Consider the following 14,878-nt stretch of genomic DNA (forward strand, 5'->3'; position numbering starts at 1 on the left):
TATAACTAGTCCGGGATGGTAGTCCCATGATATTCAATCTATATTTTCATGTATATCAAACTATCTTGTATCTAGTTCGGGATGTTAGTCCCAAGGTTTTCAGACTACTTTCTATCTACAGTTCGTGTATATTAAAGTATTTCATATCTAATTCGGGATAGTAATCCCATGATTTTCAATATATAGTTTTGTGTATTAAACTATACTCTGTGTTATTCAATCAATCTTGTATTTAGGAAAATATGGGATTTTCCTGGGGTTAACATATAACGCGTAATTGAACTGTAATGAAGGATAACTAAACTGTTTAACATAAAAAAATATGGGATTTTCTTGGATAACAGACCTTTTCGGAAAACTAAAGGAAATTGGTACATTTTTAGAAAACAAACATCTTATGAACTCACCAGCTTTATGCTGATTTTCAAACCGCTTGTATTCTCAGGTCCAAGTTAGACAGGTACCCGGCGATACCTTTTGGTGAAGACGGAGTGCTCAGAAGACCCGTCTCAACTTTTGTTTATATGATATATGTATAAAACTTGTACAATTTACTTTTGAAACAAATGTAAAACTTTCAAATATATGTAATGTAATGGTTGTTTACTGTGATTACTATGTACATTGGATTTGATTCTCAACGTGGAGTCAACCCCGGAAATGTTTCCGCCTTTGGTTTTCGGGGTGTGATAATATGATATCAGAGCCCTTGTTTATAGTGAACGGAGTATACCAAACCTTACATGGTATAAAACTATAAACACTAAAGGGCCTCAATGCTCTGAACTAAAAGTATCCTTCAAACTATAAGTATTTTCAAAAGAATACAAGTATACCGAACCGTCGAGATCCGTAACTACAAGTAGAACAAAACATAAGTAAATGGGTGTTGTACGCTACGGTTAAACCTAGGCAGTTATGTAGTCGTGTCTAGGATCAATATAGCCTGTCCAACTATATTCATTCGAGACACGGCCAACATGTGCTTGGGAGTGACTGTGGTATGCAGCATGCCTAAAACTTACCTAATATCCCAAACAACGAGTCGTCGCTGCAGCGAACCATGAAATACTATTGGAGTATTTCTCGAGTCGATCCTTGGTAGAAAGTTCTCGTATATGCGTTGTTCCTTGATCATTCCTCTAGCGATAAAATGTTCTGTCTTGATAACTCCTTCCTGCTTTATCGCTTTGTATGATGTTATATCTGTCTTGATGAGATATCCTCTGTTCCTTGTCTCTTGATTCAATTTAGAGGACTTATGACCCTCTCTTTCCTGATCTTTTTAGATCAAGATGCCTCCAAGAAAGAGACTCAGCTCAAAGAACAACAGAAACCCTCCTTCGCCACCACCTCCTCCTCAATTTGATCTTGCATCGCTTCAGACAGTTCTGACTGCTGCAATGGTAGCAGCCATGTCACAAATGAACCCTGGTAACTCAGGAGGTGGTCCCCAGCCCCAAAACCCAGAAGATAGCCAGGGACACCAAAAAGGGGGTTCCTATAAAGACTTCATGAATGCGAAGCCCACATCCTTTGATGGCACTGGAGGTGTCATTTCCCTCACCCGATGGTTCGAGAAAATCGAATCAATCTTTGAAATATGTGCCTGTTCGGAGTCTGACAAAGTAAAGTTTGCCGCCTACACCTTCCTTGACAAAGCCCTAACTTGGTGGAACGGCCGAGTCAAATCCTTGACTCTACCTGTAGCAAATGCTATGGGTAGGGAAGCTATGAAGGAACTTCTACTTGCAGAGTATTGCCCTCGAGGCGAAATACAAAAGCTAGAACACGAACTCTGGAACTTAAAGATGAAGGGTTTTGACATAGCCTCTTATACTTCAAGATTCGATGATCTGGCGTTACTCTGTCCGGGAATGGTTACCCCGGAGAGTAAAAAGATTGAGAGGTTCGTCTGGGGTTGACCCAGCCAACCAAAGGGATTGTCTTAGCTGCAAAGCCAGACACCTATGACAGCGCTAAATGTCTTGCGAAAATTCTGATCGATCACGAAGACAACTCTGATGAGGAGGCTACCACCCCCGAGCCAGTCACCAGTGGAGGCGGAAGCAAAAAGAAATTCTGGAACAAGCGGAAGGCCCAGAGTACGCAAGGGTTTTCTAAGAAACAACAAACAATAGCAGTCCATGCTGCTACTGCCCCTGTTGCTGTTTTAGCTGTCGGGTCCACGGCCCAAACTCCTACCAGTGGATACACCGGTACCCTTCCTTGGTGCAGTAAGTGCAACTACCATCACCGTATTCCTGGTCCATGTCGCGAAAGAATCTGTGACAACTGTGGCAATAAGGGCCACCTTGCTCGAACCTGCAGAAAACCAGCCAAATCAACAAACCAATCATCTGGAGCGGGAATCAGTCCGGCCTTTACAATTGTGGCGAAGTAGGGCACTTCAAAAGGAATTGCCCCAAAGCAGCTACAACCACTGATCCCTCTGTCGCTGCAGGTATACTCCTCTTTGACAATTTTTATACCTGCAACTCTTTTCAATATTAGAACAAAAAAAAGGGAAACCTGTTACCCATCCATTCGAACATTTTCTAAGCTCAATCCTTCATTTGTAATCGAAATGCGCACCATCGAGATAACTAACCAGTGAGATAGAGAGCACTAACTTCGTACCTATAGATTGTATCCTCAGTCCGGAGGATTATTCTGTTCCATTCGATTTAAATGGGGGAAACTCTTCACGAAATACTTTGATGCTATGTTTGACATGAAATGACCGAGTCCCATTCATGTTGTTATCCTTGGTTTCGAAAGGGTCACTCGTCTAGATCTTTTCCTCGACCCGGTTCTCGTGATCTTCGGCATCAAACCTTCGTATCATTCCATGCCTTAAAGCTCAAAAGTTTTTCCCGATATGAATTACCACGCATCCCTCGTTTCTGTGATCATCGAGAAATGGGAAGTTAACAGCTCTTTCCTCTAAATGTCTTTCCCGAAGGATTCCCGAGAATTTCTTCCGAACGTCTAGCTTAGTCCCACATTAGGCCTTTCGAGATCTTCATAGAAATCGATTCTGCAATCTTCAAATTTCGGATGCCCTTAGAGCTTGGTAACATCTATCCGGTACATCACGTCTCGAATCCTTAGAAGTACCTACCCGACGAAACCCTAGTGATTTCCTTTGAGGAAAACGAAGTCGTCCAGGGTTGAAACTTTCATGAGAAAATCAATCGAGATCATAGATTGAGAGAGAGTCAATGTACGAAACAAAGACACGTCCCGATAGTGAGAGTTCGCTGGAACGCCCAGCGGAGACCCGATCCCACTTGAGAACGTGAAGATTCGAGGCGACAAATCCATTCGTATGTCATTCCAATTCATGATCTATATCTTATTCTTTGAATTTCGGGACGAAATTCCCTCTAACGGGGGGATAATGTAACAACCCGAAGTTGTTCAACACCGAAAACCGTTCTACCCGAAAAATTCGCCGTTTATCAAATTCGTTCCGTTTTCGTTTTGGGTTAAGTTATTTAAACTTATATGTTTATTATAATCTAATGAGTGTCCAAACCCCTTAGGAACTCATGAAATTAGCCCAAAAATATTTATTTCAGAAATTTTAGAAATATCCTCGCCGGGTTACGGAAACTTAATCGGGTGCGACCTAAAACCCCGTTTAATGCCGGTATCGGGTAGAATTCCACCATGTCCAAGTTTTGAGACCTATATAAACATGTTTAAACATTCATTTGAAGATTTTTCTTCCTCTCTCTACTCTCTCTCTAACCTCTCTCCTAAATCTAAGTTCAAGGGTCCAAAACTCAATTTTAAGGCCTCAAATCTCTAAGGTACCTTCCTAAACTCATTGTGTATCATATTGGACCTTCAAATTCGAGATTTATTCATGATTTAGAGGCTTATATATGAGTTTACGGCCCAGGATGGTGCTTAGGCCGTAAACCCATATTTAAAGGGTTTTTAAGCCCTAAAACCCTTCCAAACTACAACTAGACTTTAGATATGGCTAAATGACTTCATGGAATGGACTTAGAACACTTTAGACATGAATTTTGGGGGATTTGTATGAGTTTACGGCCAAGTCATGAGCTTGGGCCGTAAACTCCTCAATCATGGGTGTAAACTCATTTTCAAGGTGTTAGAAAGCCATCCAACACCACCAAAAGCCTTGGAATAAATCATAGGACCAACCAAAAATAGTTTAAGGGCTTTAAACATAACAAAACCTCTCATATGAGAGTTTACAGCCATAGAACATGCTCCAAGGCCGTAAACTCCTAAAAACATGTCATATTATGCCCAAAAATCATTTCAAGGCTTGTAGGAATTTTTAGAATCACATATGATTAACTTTGGAACCTTAAAAACACATATTCAAAGGAGTATGAGAGTTTACGGCCATAGGCTCCATGCCAAGGACGTAAACTCCCTTAAGTATTGTCATTTGATGTTTTAAATTAATTCCAAGCCTTAGGAAAAATTATTCCAAGCATTCCCAAGTGATATTAGCCATTTGTGACCCATTAAGCACCATAAACCACCCCACCATGAGTTTACGGCCGTAAACTCATGGGGAATGGGTGTTATAGACCAAAAACTCTTGTATGAGTTTACTCTTGGGGAGTAAACTCAAATTCCAAGTCCCTAGTGCCATTACACGTCCGTAGATGTCACCCGGGTCCCTCCAAACACTTGTAATGGGGTGTTTCCGCGACTAAAAGTGTTTGTCCCTAACAATTAAATAATCTAAGTCCTAATTAGATACAAATGTGAATTTTTGCATTATACTTAGGAACCTCGTGCGTTTGCAAGCCCCGAACCAACGTTTAGCATCCTAAATCGTCACGTTTCTCGTCCGATGAGTTCATACCCCTACGCTCTTTCCGTGTTTTTCAATGTTTTCAGGGGGGAATACAAGCAAACTATAACTGTTTTCGAATTATAATATTGATATGTTTCAAATAATATCTGGCAAACTTATAAACACTTTTACTCCTTATGTATTATGCTGAGCATAAGGGATGATTTATCAATTACAACTAAAGTGGATTTTAGTTAAGAAAATAACCAAACTAATCAAATTATTATGAGAATAATTTGGGGTTCTTTAGTTCTCGTTTATCATGTACAGATATGTATATAAAGTTATTAGATAAACTATGTCTGATTCAGTTTATCTCTGTATCATTTGAATGTATTGCCAGATAGCTTCATTGTGTGTATCTATATTCACTGTATTATGTTTCATAATCTTTTATATGTTTGATATCGTATGAGAACCCCGTGAATAGTTTAGTACTAGTTTGTGAGTTAGTCACTACCCTTTATGGATGATCAGTAAATCCTCCTCGGAAGTGTAACCAGAGTCTCCTGGAGGGAGAGCGAGGAATTTGTGAATAGATCTATTCGGGACTGACAATCCCACACCTTAACTGCTAGCTACAGTTAGGCGGGCACGCCTGGGGTGACAAATTCTGGATATCGTCCGACGTCTGACAAGCGTCAAGGAGGTCTCGTTGTCGTATCAGCATGGTTACCCGACTCACAATATGTATTAATATAATTTTATTCATGGTATCGCTTTGGGTTTGGTTTTGACTTTGATTCGATTTCATATCTACTTTCTATCTATAGTTTCCATATCTAGTACGGGATGGTAGTCCCATGGTGTTCAGTTTATTGAACTTGTATCTAGTGCGGGATGTTATTCCTATGGTTTTCAGTATGTATATATCTTATATCTAGTACGGGATGATAGTCCCATGATTTCAAGCTATATCTAGTACGGGATGATAATCCCATGGTTCTGAATCTATAACTAGTCCGGGATGGTAGTCCCATGATATTCAATCTATATTTTCATGTATATCAAACTATCTTGTATCTAGTTCGGGATGTTAGTCCCAAGGTTTTCAGACTACTTTCTATCTACAGTTCGTGTATATTAAAGTATTTCATATCTAATTCGGGATAGTAATCCCATGATTTTCAATATATAGTTTTGTGTATTAAACTATACTCTGTGTTATTCAATCAATCTTGTATTTAGGAAAATATGGGATTTTCCTGGGGTTAACATATAACGCATAATTGAACTGTAATGAAGGATAACTAAACTGTTTAACATAAGAAAATATGAGATTTTCTTGGATAACAGACCTTTTCGGAAAACTAAAGGAAATTGGTACATTTTCAGAAAACAAACATCTTATGAACTCACCAGCTTTATGCTGATTTTCAAACCGCTTGTATTCTCAGGTCCCAGTTAGACAGGTACCTGGCGATATCTTTTGGTGAAGACGGAGTGCTCAGAAGACTCGTCTCAACTTTTGTTTATATGATATATGTATAAAACTTGTACAATTTACTTTTGAAACAAATGTAAAACTTTCAAATATATGTAATGTAATGGTTGTTTACTGTGATTACTATGTACATTGGATTTGATTCTCAACGTGGAGTCAACCCCGGAAATGTTTCCGCCTTTGGTTTTCGGGGTGTGACAATATGATATGTTTATTGTGTGCTGGTACTTTGGGGGAACTCAGTAAGCGTTGGCTTACAATTTTAGTTTTGTTTCAGGTACTTAAGAGGATTGTGGCAAGGCGAAGACATGACCTTACACATCCTAATTTTTATGTTGTTTATCTTGGGAGACTCTGTTTTTTGAATAATGTTTAAAAACAATGGTTATGTAAACATTTCATTTAGTAAATGGGTTGTTTTGAAAAGTTTAAATTCGTTGTGATTTTTGAGATGTTACATTTGTGTAGGAAACTTAAATGGCATGGTTGTGATCCATTTAATGCTTGAGCATCATCTAGATATCGTTTATGATAAGATTGTGATTCAGGTCATAAAAGGTGTTGATCTCAAATATACAACAACTTGGAGAATGGTTTATAACATGGACCTTTCAAGCAATAAACTTAAGGGAGAAATATTGGTCGAGCTAACTACACTTTCTACGTTGGTAGGTTTGAATTTGTCTAATAATCATCTGAGTGGGGGTATACTAGACAACATTGGAAACATGACACAGTTATTTTCTCTTGGTTTCTCAAAAAACAAGTTGAACGGGAGGATCCCTTCGATCATGGCATCTTTGAACTTTTTAAGCCATTTGAATTTGTCAAACAACATGTCAGGACAAATTCTGATAGGAAATCAACTGCAGACACTTACCGGTCCATCAATATATGTTGGGAACAAACATCTATGTGGACCTCCATTGCCAAACAGTTGCTCAAATCATCAAGATCCAACAACAACAAGCAAGAAGAAACACAAAGTAGCTAAGCAAACCAAAGTATGGTTGCTTTATGTGGACATAATGAGTGGTTTTGCAACAGGGTTTTTTGTGACATTCAAGTTTTTGTAAGTTTCTCTTTTAGCCCCTAATGCAAATTTCTTTCAAAATTAGTCCCTTGGTTAGTACATGGGGTGTACTCAATGGGTACACTTAGCGTACTAGCCATAAAAGTGGTCGTGGGACTTAACCACGTACGCAGGGCGTACGTAAGGCTGAGACAAACCATAATATTTAGGATTTTCACCCTATTTAAACCTCATTATAGCCTCATTTGGAAATGTTAACCGGCCTACACCTCTCCTTGTCCTAGAAAACGAAACCCTTGAGTGTTTTGGTGAGTTTTTAGTTTGACAAAGAGATTTTGGTGTCTTAAGGTGAAGAAGAAGAAGAGGAGCACTTGAGCAGATTGTTTGAGCTTGTGGATCCAGGATCACCTCCACATTGGAAGCTTTTTGAGGTAAATTTAAACATTATAAGAACCTTTTGTCCTAAATTAAATACAAATGTAGCTAAAAATACTAGGATAATGCAAAAAATATATATATGAGTAAATATAGCAATATCATCCATGTGTATCACGAATTAATCCAAAGCCTATCCCATACACATGTACCTACTACATCTTTCCTTTTACATTGACCATTCTCCACATGAGTTCTTGAAAGTATTGCAATATACATGTATGTACCTAATGCATCTTTTCTTGTACGTTTCCATTATTGTTTAAGACCTCCGATATAACACAATCACCGGGATACTCTTCTAGAATTTCAAGATTGATGGCCCTGCAATGAGCTTCTACCAACCTTTGGCTGGTCCAATGGTCACTATATCTGCATGACAATACTTTTTAATATTTCCGATCATAACGAATGGATCAACGTCCCCAGTCACCGTCATTTCCTTTTCATTCATGTCAAAAGCTATGGACTCAATCCCTGTATATATTTCAAAACAAAGTTTAGTCGAACATATGGTACTCAAGTGAAAATACAGGAAAAACAAAACAAACATAATATTAACCTGAAAGGCTGGAAACTGCCTTCATAACCTTCAGTTTTTCTTTATGATCGTGTACATCCACTTTGACAACAACTTTCTGCAATGGAATACAAATTAATTACAACCAACCATGAAAGTTAAACTCGAGAATGAATTTAAACGAGGCTAAAACGAGTAAGTTTGGTTTTATTTTGGGAACATGGTTTTAGGCTTTCTTCTGCAGATAGAGACAACATGTTCTCATCTGTAATAGATAGGTTCAGAAGCAATTCTATTTACCTCTCCTAATTTTTTACTTCAGTTTTTGGACCATAGGTATATGATCCCACAAGTCAACAAGTTTTTTTTTTATGAAATCTCCAATTGAATATGTAGAGAATTAATTCACAAAAGTATTATATGTTGGAATGTTATGTGACAAAAGTCTTTTTCTTTTTGAAGTACTTATGCAGTTTCTGTAAAAAAATCAATTTTCAGAAAAACAATTTAATAATTTTTATAATTATCTGAATTCATTGTCATTAAATTATAAATGAAGCAGATAACTACTTATATTATGAAAGTAGGGCAATTTTGTCATTTACCATAAATAAATGTCAAATCCTTTGAAAGATTTACAAACCAGATCCAAATGAATGGACTTCAGTTCTATTCCAAATCCTGAGGGTGTCCAAGAAAACTAACCAAACCAAAAACCAAGTAACCAAAAATAAAAAAAATAAAATAAAATAAAAACGTATTTATTTGGAAAAACCGGCGGTTGGTAAGATTTGGAACCTCTAATGTGTTTGGTTGGTTGGATTTGAAAGATCCTACCAACCAAACACAAATCCTTCATCCTTCCGGTACCAAATCACTTGACAAGTTCTGAATCCCGCAACACAAACACCGCTTAAGAAGTTAAATGATGGTGGAAGAAACTGCTAACAGGAAATAAGCCTTAAAAAAAAAAAAAAAAAAAAAAAAAAAAAAAAAAAAAAAAAACACTACAATAGTAGGCAAAGCAGCAGGGAAATGGAGGCAATTCCATAATGGTCAAATATAAGGGAATACTGAGAAAACCAAAAACTTGTGAACATCTCACTACATTATTGAGACTAAAGTGATTCCTCTACCATTTACCTAATCATAATGGTAGAATCAAGGGATTAGTGGGAAACGATGGAAATGTCATTTTGTAGACTTCAGTTTTCACTTTTCAAAAAAGTACATGTTACCGCTGATTAATAAATGAGAACATGCAAAAGAATAAGTTTCCTACAGACCTGTAGGTAGTAGTAAGGCCGCCATAAGATCTCGACAGAAGACTTTGAATCATGTGGTCGGATTGTAAATGTGTTTGAACCATCTTCATTTTCCTTGTCCCAAAATAATTCTGAGCAATCTGTTGTGTGTCTCAGTGAACATATCCTACGATTGACACACATCCAACATATTCAGGATCTGCTGGTGCTTCACTAGACCCCTGCCAAGGCGCAGATAGAGTATCTTCATCTACCTCCTGCCTGATGATTATATTTATACGTGGATGTCTTGCTTTGGTAACGATGCATATTACGAACCCACAAAAGTCTTTGTACCAATCATATGGAAGACGCCGTGTAAATGTTGTCCCCCTAAACAGCCTACCTACAAACCCCCTTGGAATCATCTGATGATCAAGCGTGACACTGATAAAGTGATCTTCAAGAGCATGTCCTTGCCATGGAAAACACATTCAATTATTCTTCTTTATGGGTTTTATATGAAGAGTGAAATTCCAAAAACATAAAGATAAAGCAAACCTGGAGCATGGAGTGTAGTAATATGTTACAAACAAGTGGACCAAGATTGTTCGGCCCCCAAAGTGAAACCTTCCACAACCATATACAGTTTGAAGTATCTCCAAAGCTTTCAAGTGAGCTACAACCATCCGCTATAACAACAGCTATACTTGATGGCAGATCTGACAATTCTACAAGGCCTGTGCACCATGACACATCCACCATTTGAGCCGAGGAAGTCGCCAGCGACTAAAACTTAATCGTGAAAACTTATTTCCTTTTAGATTGAGTTCTTCCAAGTTGGGAAACTCCCAAACAGCAGAGTCAATGTCTTCATCTCCCAGACTGCAGTACCGGAGATTTAACTTTCTTAAGCCTCTGGGAAAAAACCGTAACACTGTTTTGTTGTTGCGAGGTAAACAAGGCTCCTCTAAACAACATTCTTCTACATCAACCAGGTCCTCTGCTGGGTTTTTAATTTCTGTGTCACCACCACATGTCCAACAAGTAACAACAAAGTTTGAAGAATACTTTTTGTAGGATGCAACTTCTTTCCCACTAATATTCGAATGAAGATGCAGTAGACCGCTCCTTTTGTGTTGGATCCCCAAGAGCTTAAAAAGTTTGGGGCAATCTGATAATGAAAGGGTCTCGAGTTTCTTTAGTCGCTTAATGGGTGGAAATATCTTAAGAGCGGAACAAAATTCTACAGATAGGAAAACAAGCCTTTCCAACTGTCCAATTGATGGCTGAATCTTTTTTAAACGCCGGCATCCACGAAGAATGACTCTTTCAAGATTTGGAATTTCACCAAAATCTGGTGTCATGATTAGGTAATTCAATCTAACAAGTTCCAAGATTTTCAGATTTGGCAGATTCTGTTGCATAAAAGTGCAAACAAGTCAGTATATCAAGGTAATAAGAATTTAAAGTAAAATTCAAAATTATATACACGTGAAACAAGTCAAAACATATGAATTATATATTAGAAAAAAAAGTATAATATTTGCAAAGTTTGGAATTCAGGCGGTCCCCCATTAAAAATACATAAAGCTGGGACTAAACCATTCGACCAGCTATTTATTTGGTTTCACCGGAAAATCAAAGAACAACGTAATCCAAATAACCAGTTTTAACAAATGAACTGGACACGTTATTTAGTTGACCTGAATCGTGAACACCTCTAACTTGAAGAAGGGAGATTCCTATTTGACATGATGTGGATTTTTTTAAACAACCCTTTAATATGACAGGTCTTTTTGGCCGTGTTTATCAGCACCACAAATATGTTGGTGATTTGTATTACCAATGCGTATTTAAATGTAATTGATTAATTAGTTGACCAAATACAATCTTGATGAACATTAAACAAGTAAGGGAGGTGCGGAATGCACACTTGTTTGAGTTTGTTCAAGATTCAAAGTACATTGTCATTTAGGGGCGAAGCACTAAATGAACGGGAGTCCGGGGGCAGCGCCCCTGGTAGCGGGGTCCAAGCCCCTGTCTGGGGTCAAGCTGGAAATTTTTTATTTGGGTGCACGAGGAACAAATGTCCAGGTACCATTCTTGAGTAGTGTTGCATATTCATCAGCAATGGCTTGTTGCCAATGAGGTTGTTTAACAGCAGCCGAGAAGGTCTTTGGTTCCTGTTCAGATGTAGTGGTTGTGTGAAAAGCTGCTGGATCAAATCGGGTCGTTTGTTTTGGATTCTATCGGAGCATAGCTGCTCTAACTCGGGTTGCAAAGGTGTCGGTTGGGGCATCGGTAGTTGGCAATGATGACAGATTCATAGCCTGACCAGTTCTGGTCTGTCTGCTGCGAGCATATGTGAAACGAAGGGGAGGAGCAGCAGCAGTCGGTGTCACTAGAGAAGGAGGTAATGTAGTAGCTGGTGGTGTTTGTGGTGAGGAAGTTAATGTAGTAGCTGGTGGTGGTGAGTCATCGTCAATAGTGGGAAGTGGGTAGGTGGAGATATAAGGGTCAGATGTGGAGGGTGTAGGCTTTATAGTGACAGGTATCAAAAAGGGAAAGTGGTTTTCGTGAAAACGAACATGACAAGAGATGTAAATCTTGTCTGTGGTTGGATCAAAACACCGATACCCATGACGAGAGGATCTATACTCAAGAAAGACACAAGGGGTGGAGCGAAAATCCATCTTATGACTTATGTTGGTTATAAGGCCGAAGATGCGGAAAGCATTGACACCCGAAAATCTTTAAAAAAAGAAAAATCAGAGGGTCATGAAAAGATGGACTCAAAGGATGAGGTATTAGAGGTGGTTCGAGATGGCATTCGATTGATAAGATAAACTGCAGTGTCAAATGCAAAACCCGATTGAGCGAGAAGGGTCAGGCCAGTTTCAACATGTCGATGGCGTCGCTCAACCAGGCCGTTTTGTTCACTTGTATGAGCGCAAGACAACCGATGAATGATGCAAAGAGAGCTAAAAACTAAAGAAGTTTTCGAAACTCACCCTCCCCCCACCCCCCAACTCAGTTTGAACCGACTTAAGCTTGGTTGAAAACTGACATTGAACAACTGCAACAAATTGTTTGAAAATCTCAAAAGCATCAGATCTGCGTTTAAAAGGGAAGATTCACATAAAGCGGTAAAAGTCATCAACAAACAACAAGAAATAATTGTGACCGTCACAAGAGGTCACAGGTGCCGAACCCCAGACATCACACACGATAAGATCTAAAATATGTTTGCGATTAAAATTGGAAGAAGATAAATGAAGCTTGCAAGATTTCCCAATATGACATGAATTACAAAAAGCATCAGACATTTTATGAGAAACAGGAAGACAATACATAGAACACATAAAATTGAAAAGTTGTGAATGAGGGTGCCCCATCCGTTGATGCCAAATGTCAGAAGGGGCTTTAAAAGTAGTGAGCGCAACTTTGGGAAGACTCTGAAGAGACGGAAGACGGATAGAGTAAAGACCATGAGGTTAGTTTTGGTAGTATTGTCCTTCACAACAAAAAAAAAGTGAAACTCAAAGAAAACATCATTGTCAAGACAAAATTGTTGAACTAAAAGAAGATTCTTTTGATTGTTGGAACATGAAGAATATTGTATAATGAAAAGGTTTTAGAAGTTGAATAAAAACGAGTAGATCCAATATGTAAAATAGATAAACCTGTACCATTGCCGACATCAAGAGAATCCTCCCCAAAGTAAGGAGTGTGACTGTCAAGAGAGGACAGATCATGAGAGACATGATTGTTAGAGCCCGTATCACGAAGCCATGTAGTGGTTTGAGAGTAATTTTCAGCAAAGTTAGCAGTTGGCTGTTGATGAAGACGAATGGTGATGGGGTCACGGTTAGGACATTGAGAGAGAATATGTCCAATTCCACAACGGTTGCATGCAACATAGACCGTGTTTTTGTGTAGAAGCCCAAGAGAATTGGTTATGAGTTCCTCCTGATGATTGAGAATAGCTACCGCTACCACAAAGATTGTTTGAGCCGCAACCTCGAGAAGATGAAGACCAGTTGGCGTCAAATGATTGATGTAATGTGGAAGGGGCTGGTTGAAGTTGAAGACCCAATTGTGACACGAGTTGTTGAAGAGCTTGTAATGTATCAGGTGCAGATGAAGATGCAGTAGTGGAGCGGGTTTTCGCTGTGGTGGCAAAAGCTTGAACCGGTGTTACAGTGGGCATATTTTTCTTGACCATGAAGTCATGGTCAGCGAGGAGCCCGTTCAATTCTAGGAAAGAGGTGGGAACTTGCCGAGTAAGAAGGGTGGTAGGGTAGGAGTGGGACATGGAATAGGCTCGTTATAGAGAGAGCCAAAGATCCTTTGTTGTCGTTCCTTGTGCATGAAGATAAGATGCTTCAGAGATGGTATATAACAGGAGTGTGTGCACATAGGCATCATTGGCCAGCCATGCAACGTAAGACGGGTTCGGTATGGGTTTAGTAGCGGCTTTGTCTGTGGCCGGTAGGGTAGGAGTGGGACATGGAATAGTGTCATCAACATAATGAAAAAGACTGTTGCTAAATACAAAAGGCTGGATCATTGTTTTCTAGAAACCATAATTGTTAGGAGAGAGGGTAAAAGGAAACTTATGAGAGTTATGTGAGGTCTTCTCGATTGTAGAGAAGGGAGTAATGGTCGTCGATATAATCATTTATGAAGAACGATACCTTACAGACAGATCTAATTGTTAGTGGCTAGGGTTGTAACCCTAGGAGGATCCGACTATGGTAGGCTCTGATACCACAATAAATGTGATGTAAACGTATTGTATTACTGATGATAACATAATACATGAGGGATATATATATATATATATATATATATATATATATATATATATATATATATATATATATATACACACACTAAAATATAAGTACATAGTAGACCCTATACTAATATAACTTGTCTAATAACCCTTATCTAAAACCAGTTTTGTGATAATTTAGAGACAGTTTGGAAACTGCCTTGTGACAGTTTCATGTCGGTTTTCAGAAAATCATAACAATCTCATTCTTTGTTCTTGCATTTTTCCCGAGTCTTATCCAATTGAGATTTCGGGAGTACCATTGAAATACTTCAATTTGAAAGTGTTTTCATGGTTCTCGAATTCCAAACAATCTTTTATCCCTAAATTCTAACAAAATACAGAAGGTTATCTTTTATATTCAATTAAGATTAGTATTTCCTTAATAGTTATCTTTTTATATTGGTATGTTTTTGTTTTTGGTAAGTAGGATTTGACAAACATTATAAGTATGGTCTGACGATTGATTTTATGATTATGAAATAAACATTTTGAGTCTTAGACTTTTCTAGA

At 38.4% G+C, this 14,878-nt stretch overlaps 1 protein-coding gene across 2 annotated transcripts; it reads right to left on the reverse strand.

The window, feature by feature from the left end:
- Nucleotides 1-7,862: 7,862 nt before the first annotated feature.
- On the reverse strand, nucleotides 7,863-10,893 carry LOC145065725 (heavy metal-associated isoprenylated plant protein 39-like). Of its 2 annotated transcripts, XR_013688518.1 has the most exons (5): nucleotides 10,087-10,893; nucleotides 9,568-10,000; nucleotides 8,887-8,981; nucleotides 8,324-8,399; nucleotides 7,863-8,238 (listed from the first exon to the last, which is right to left on the reverse strand). XR_013688518.1 is itself a non-coding variant. In XM_079012786.1 (4 exons), exons 2-4 carry the CDS (start codon nucleotides 9,727-9,729, stop codon nucleotides 8,099-8,101), a joined length of 378 nt encoding a protein of 125 aa, XP_078868912.1. In that variant the 5' UTR covers nucleotides 9,730-10,000; nucleotides 10,087-10,893; the 3' UTR covers nucleotides 7,863-8,098. The 2 variants fall into 2 exon arrangements, 1 of the variants encoding a protein (XP_078868912.1); XM_079012786.1 differs by lacking the exon at nucleotides 8,887-8,981.
- Nucleotides 10,894-14,878: the final 3,985 nt, after the last annotated feature.

Source organism: Lactuca serriola, chromosome 8 (assembly GCF_051521515.1).
Source record: "Lactuca serriola cultivar US96UC23 chromosome 8, Lser_US96UC23_V15, whole genome shotgun sequence".
Classification (NCBI taxonomy): domain Eukaryota; kingdom Viridiplantae; phylum Streptophyta; class Magnoliopsida; order Asterales; family Asteraceae; genus Lactuca; species Lactuca serriola.

What these genes read in the sequence shown, in the direction of transcription:
- LOC145065725 (XM_079012786.1), bottom strand. Translation starts at nt 9,729, where the DNA reads ATGTGTGTCAATCGTAGGATATGTTCACTGAGACACACAACAGATTGC. An exon ending in GGCCTTACTACTACCTACAG is followed by an intron (nt 8,400 to 9,567) that starts GTCTGTAGGAAA and finishes ATTCCATTGCAG; the next exon opens with AAAGTTGTTGTCAAAGTGGA. An exon ending in GGCAGTTTCCAGCCTTTCAG is followed by an intron (nt 8,239 to 8,323) that starts GTTAATATTATG and finishes AAATATATACAG; the next exon opens with GGATTGAGTCCATAGCTTTT.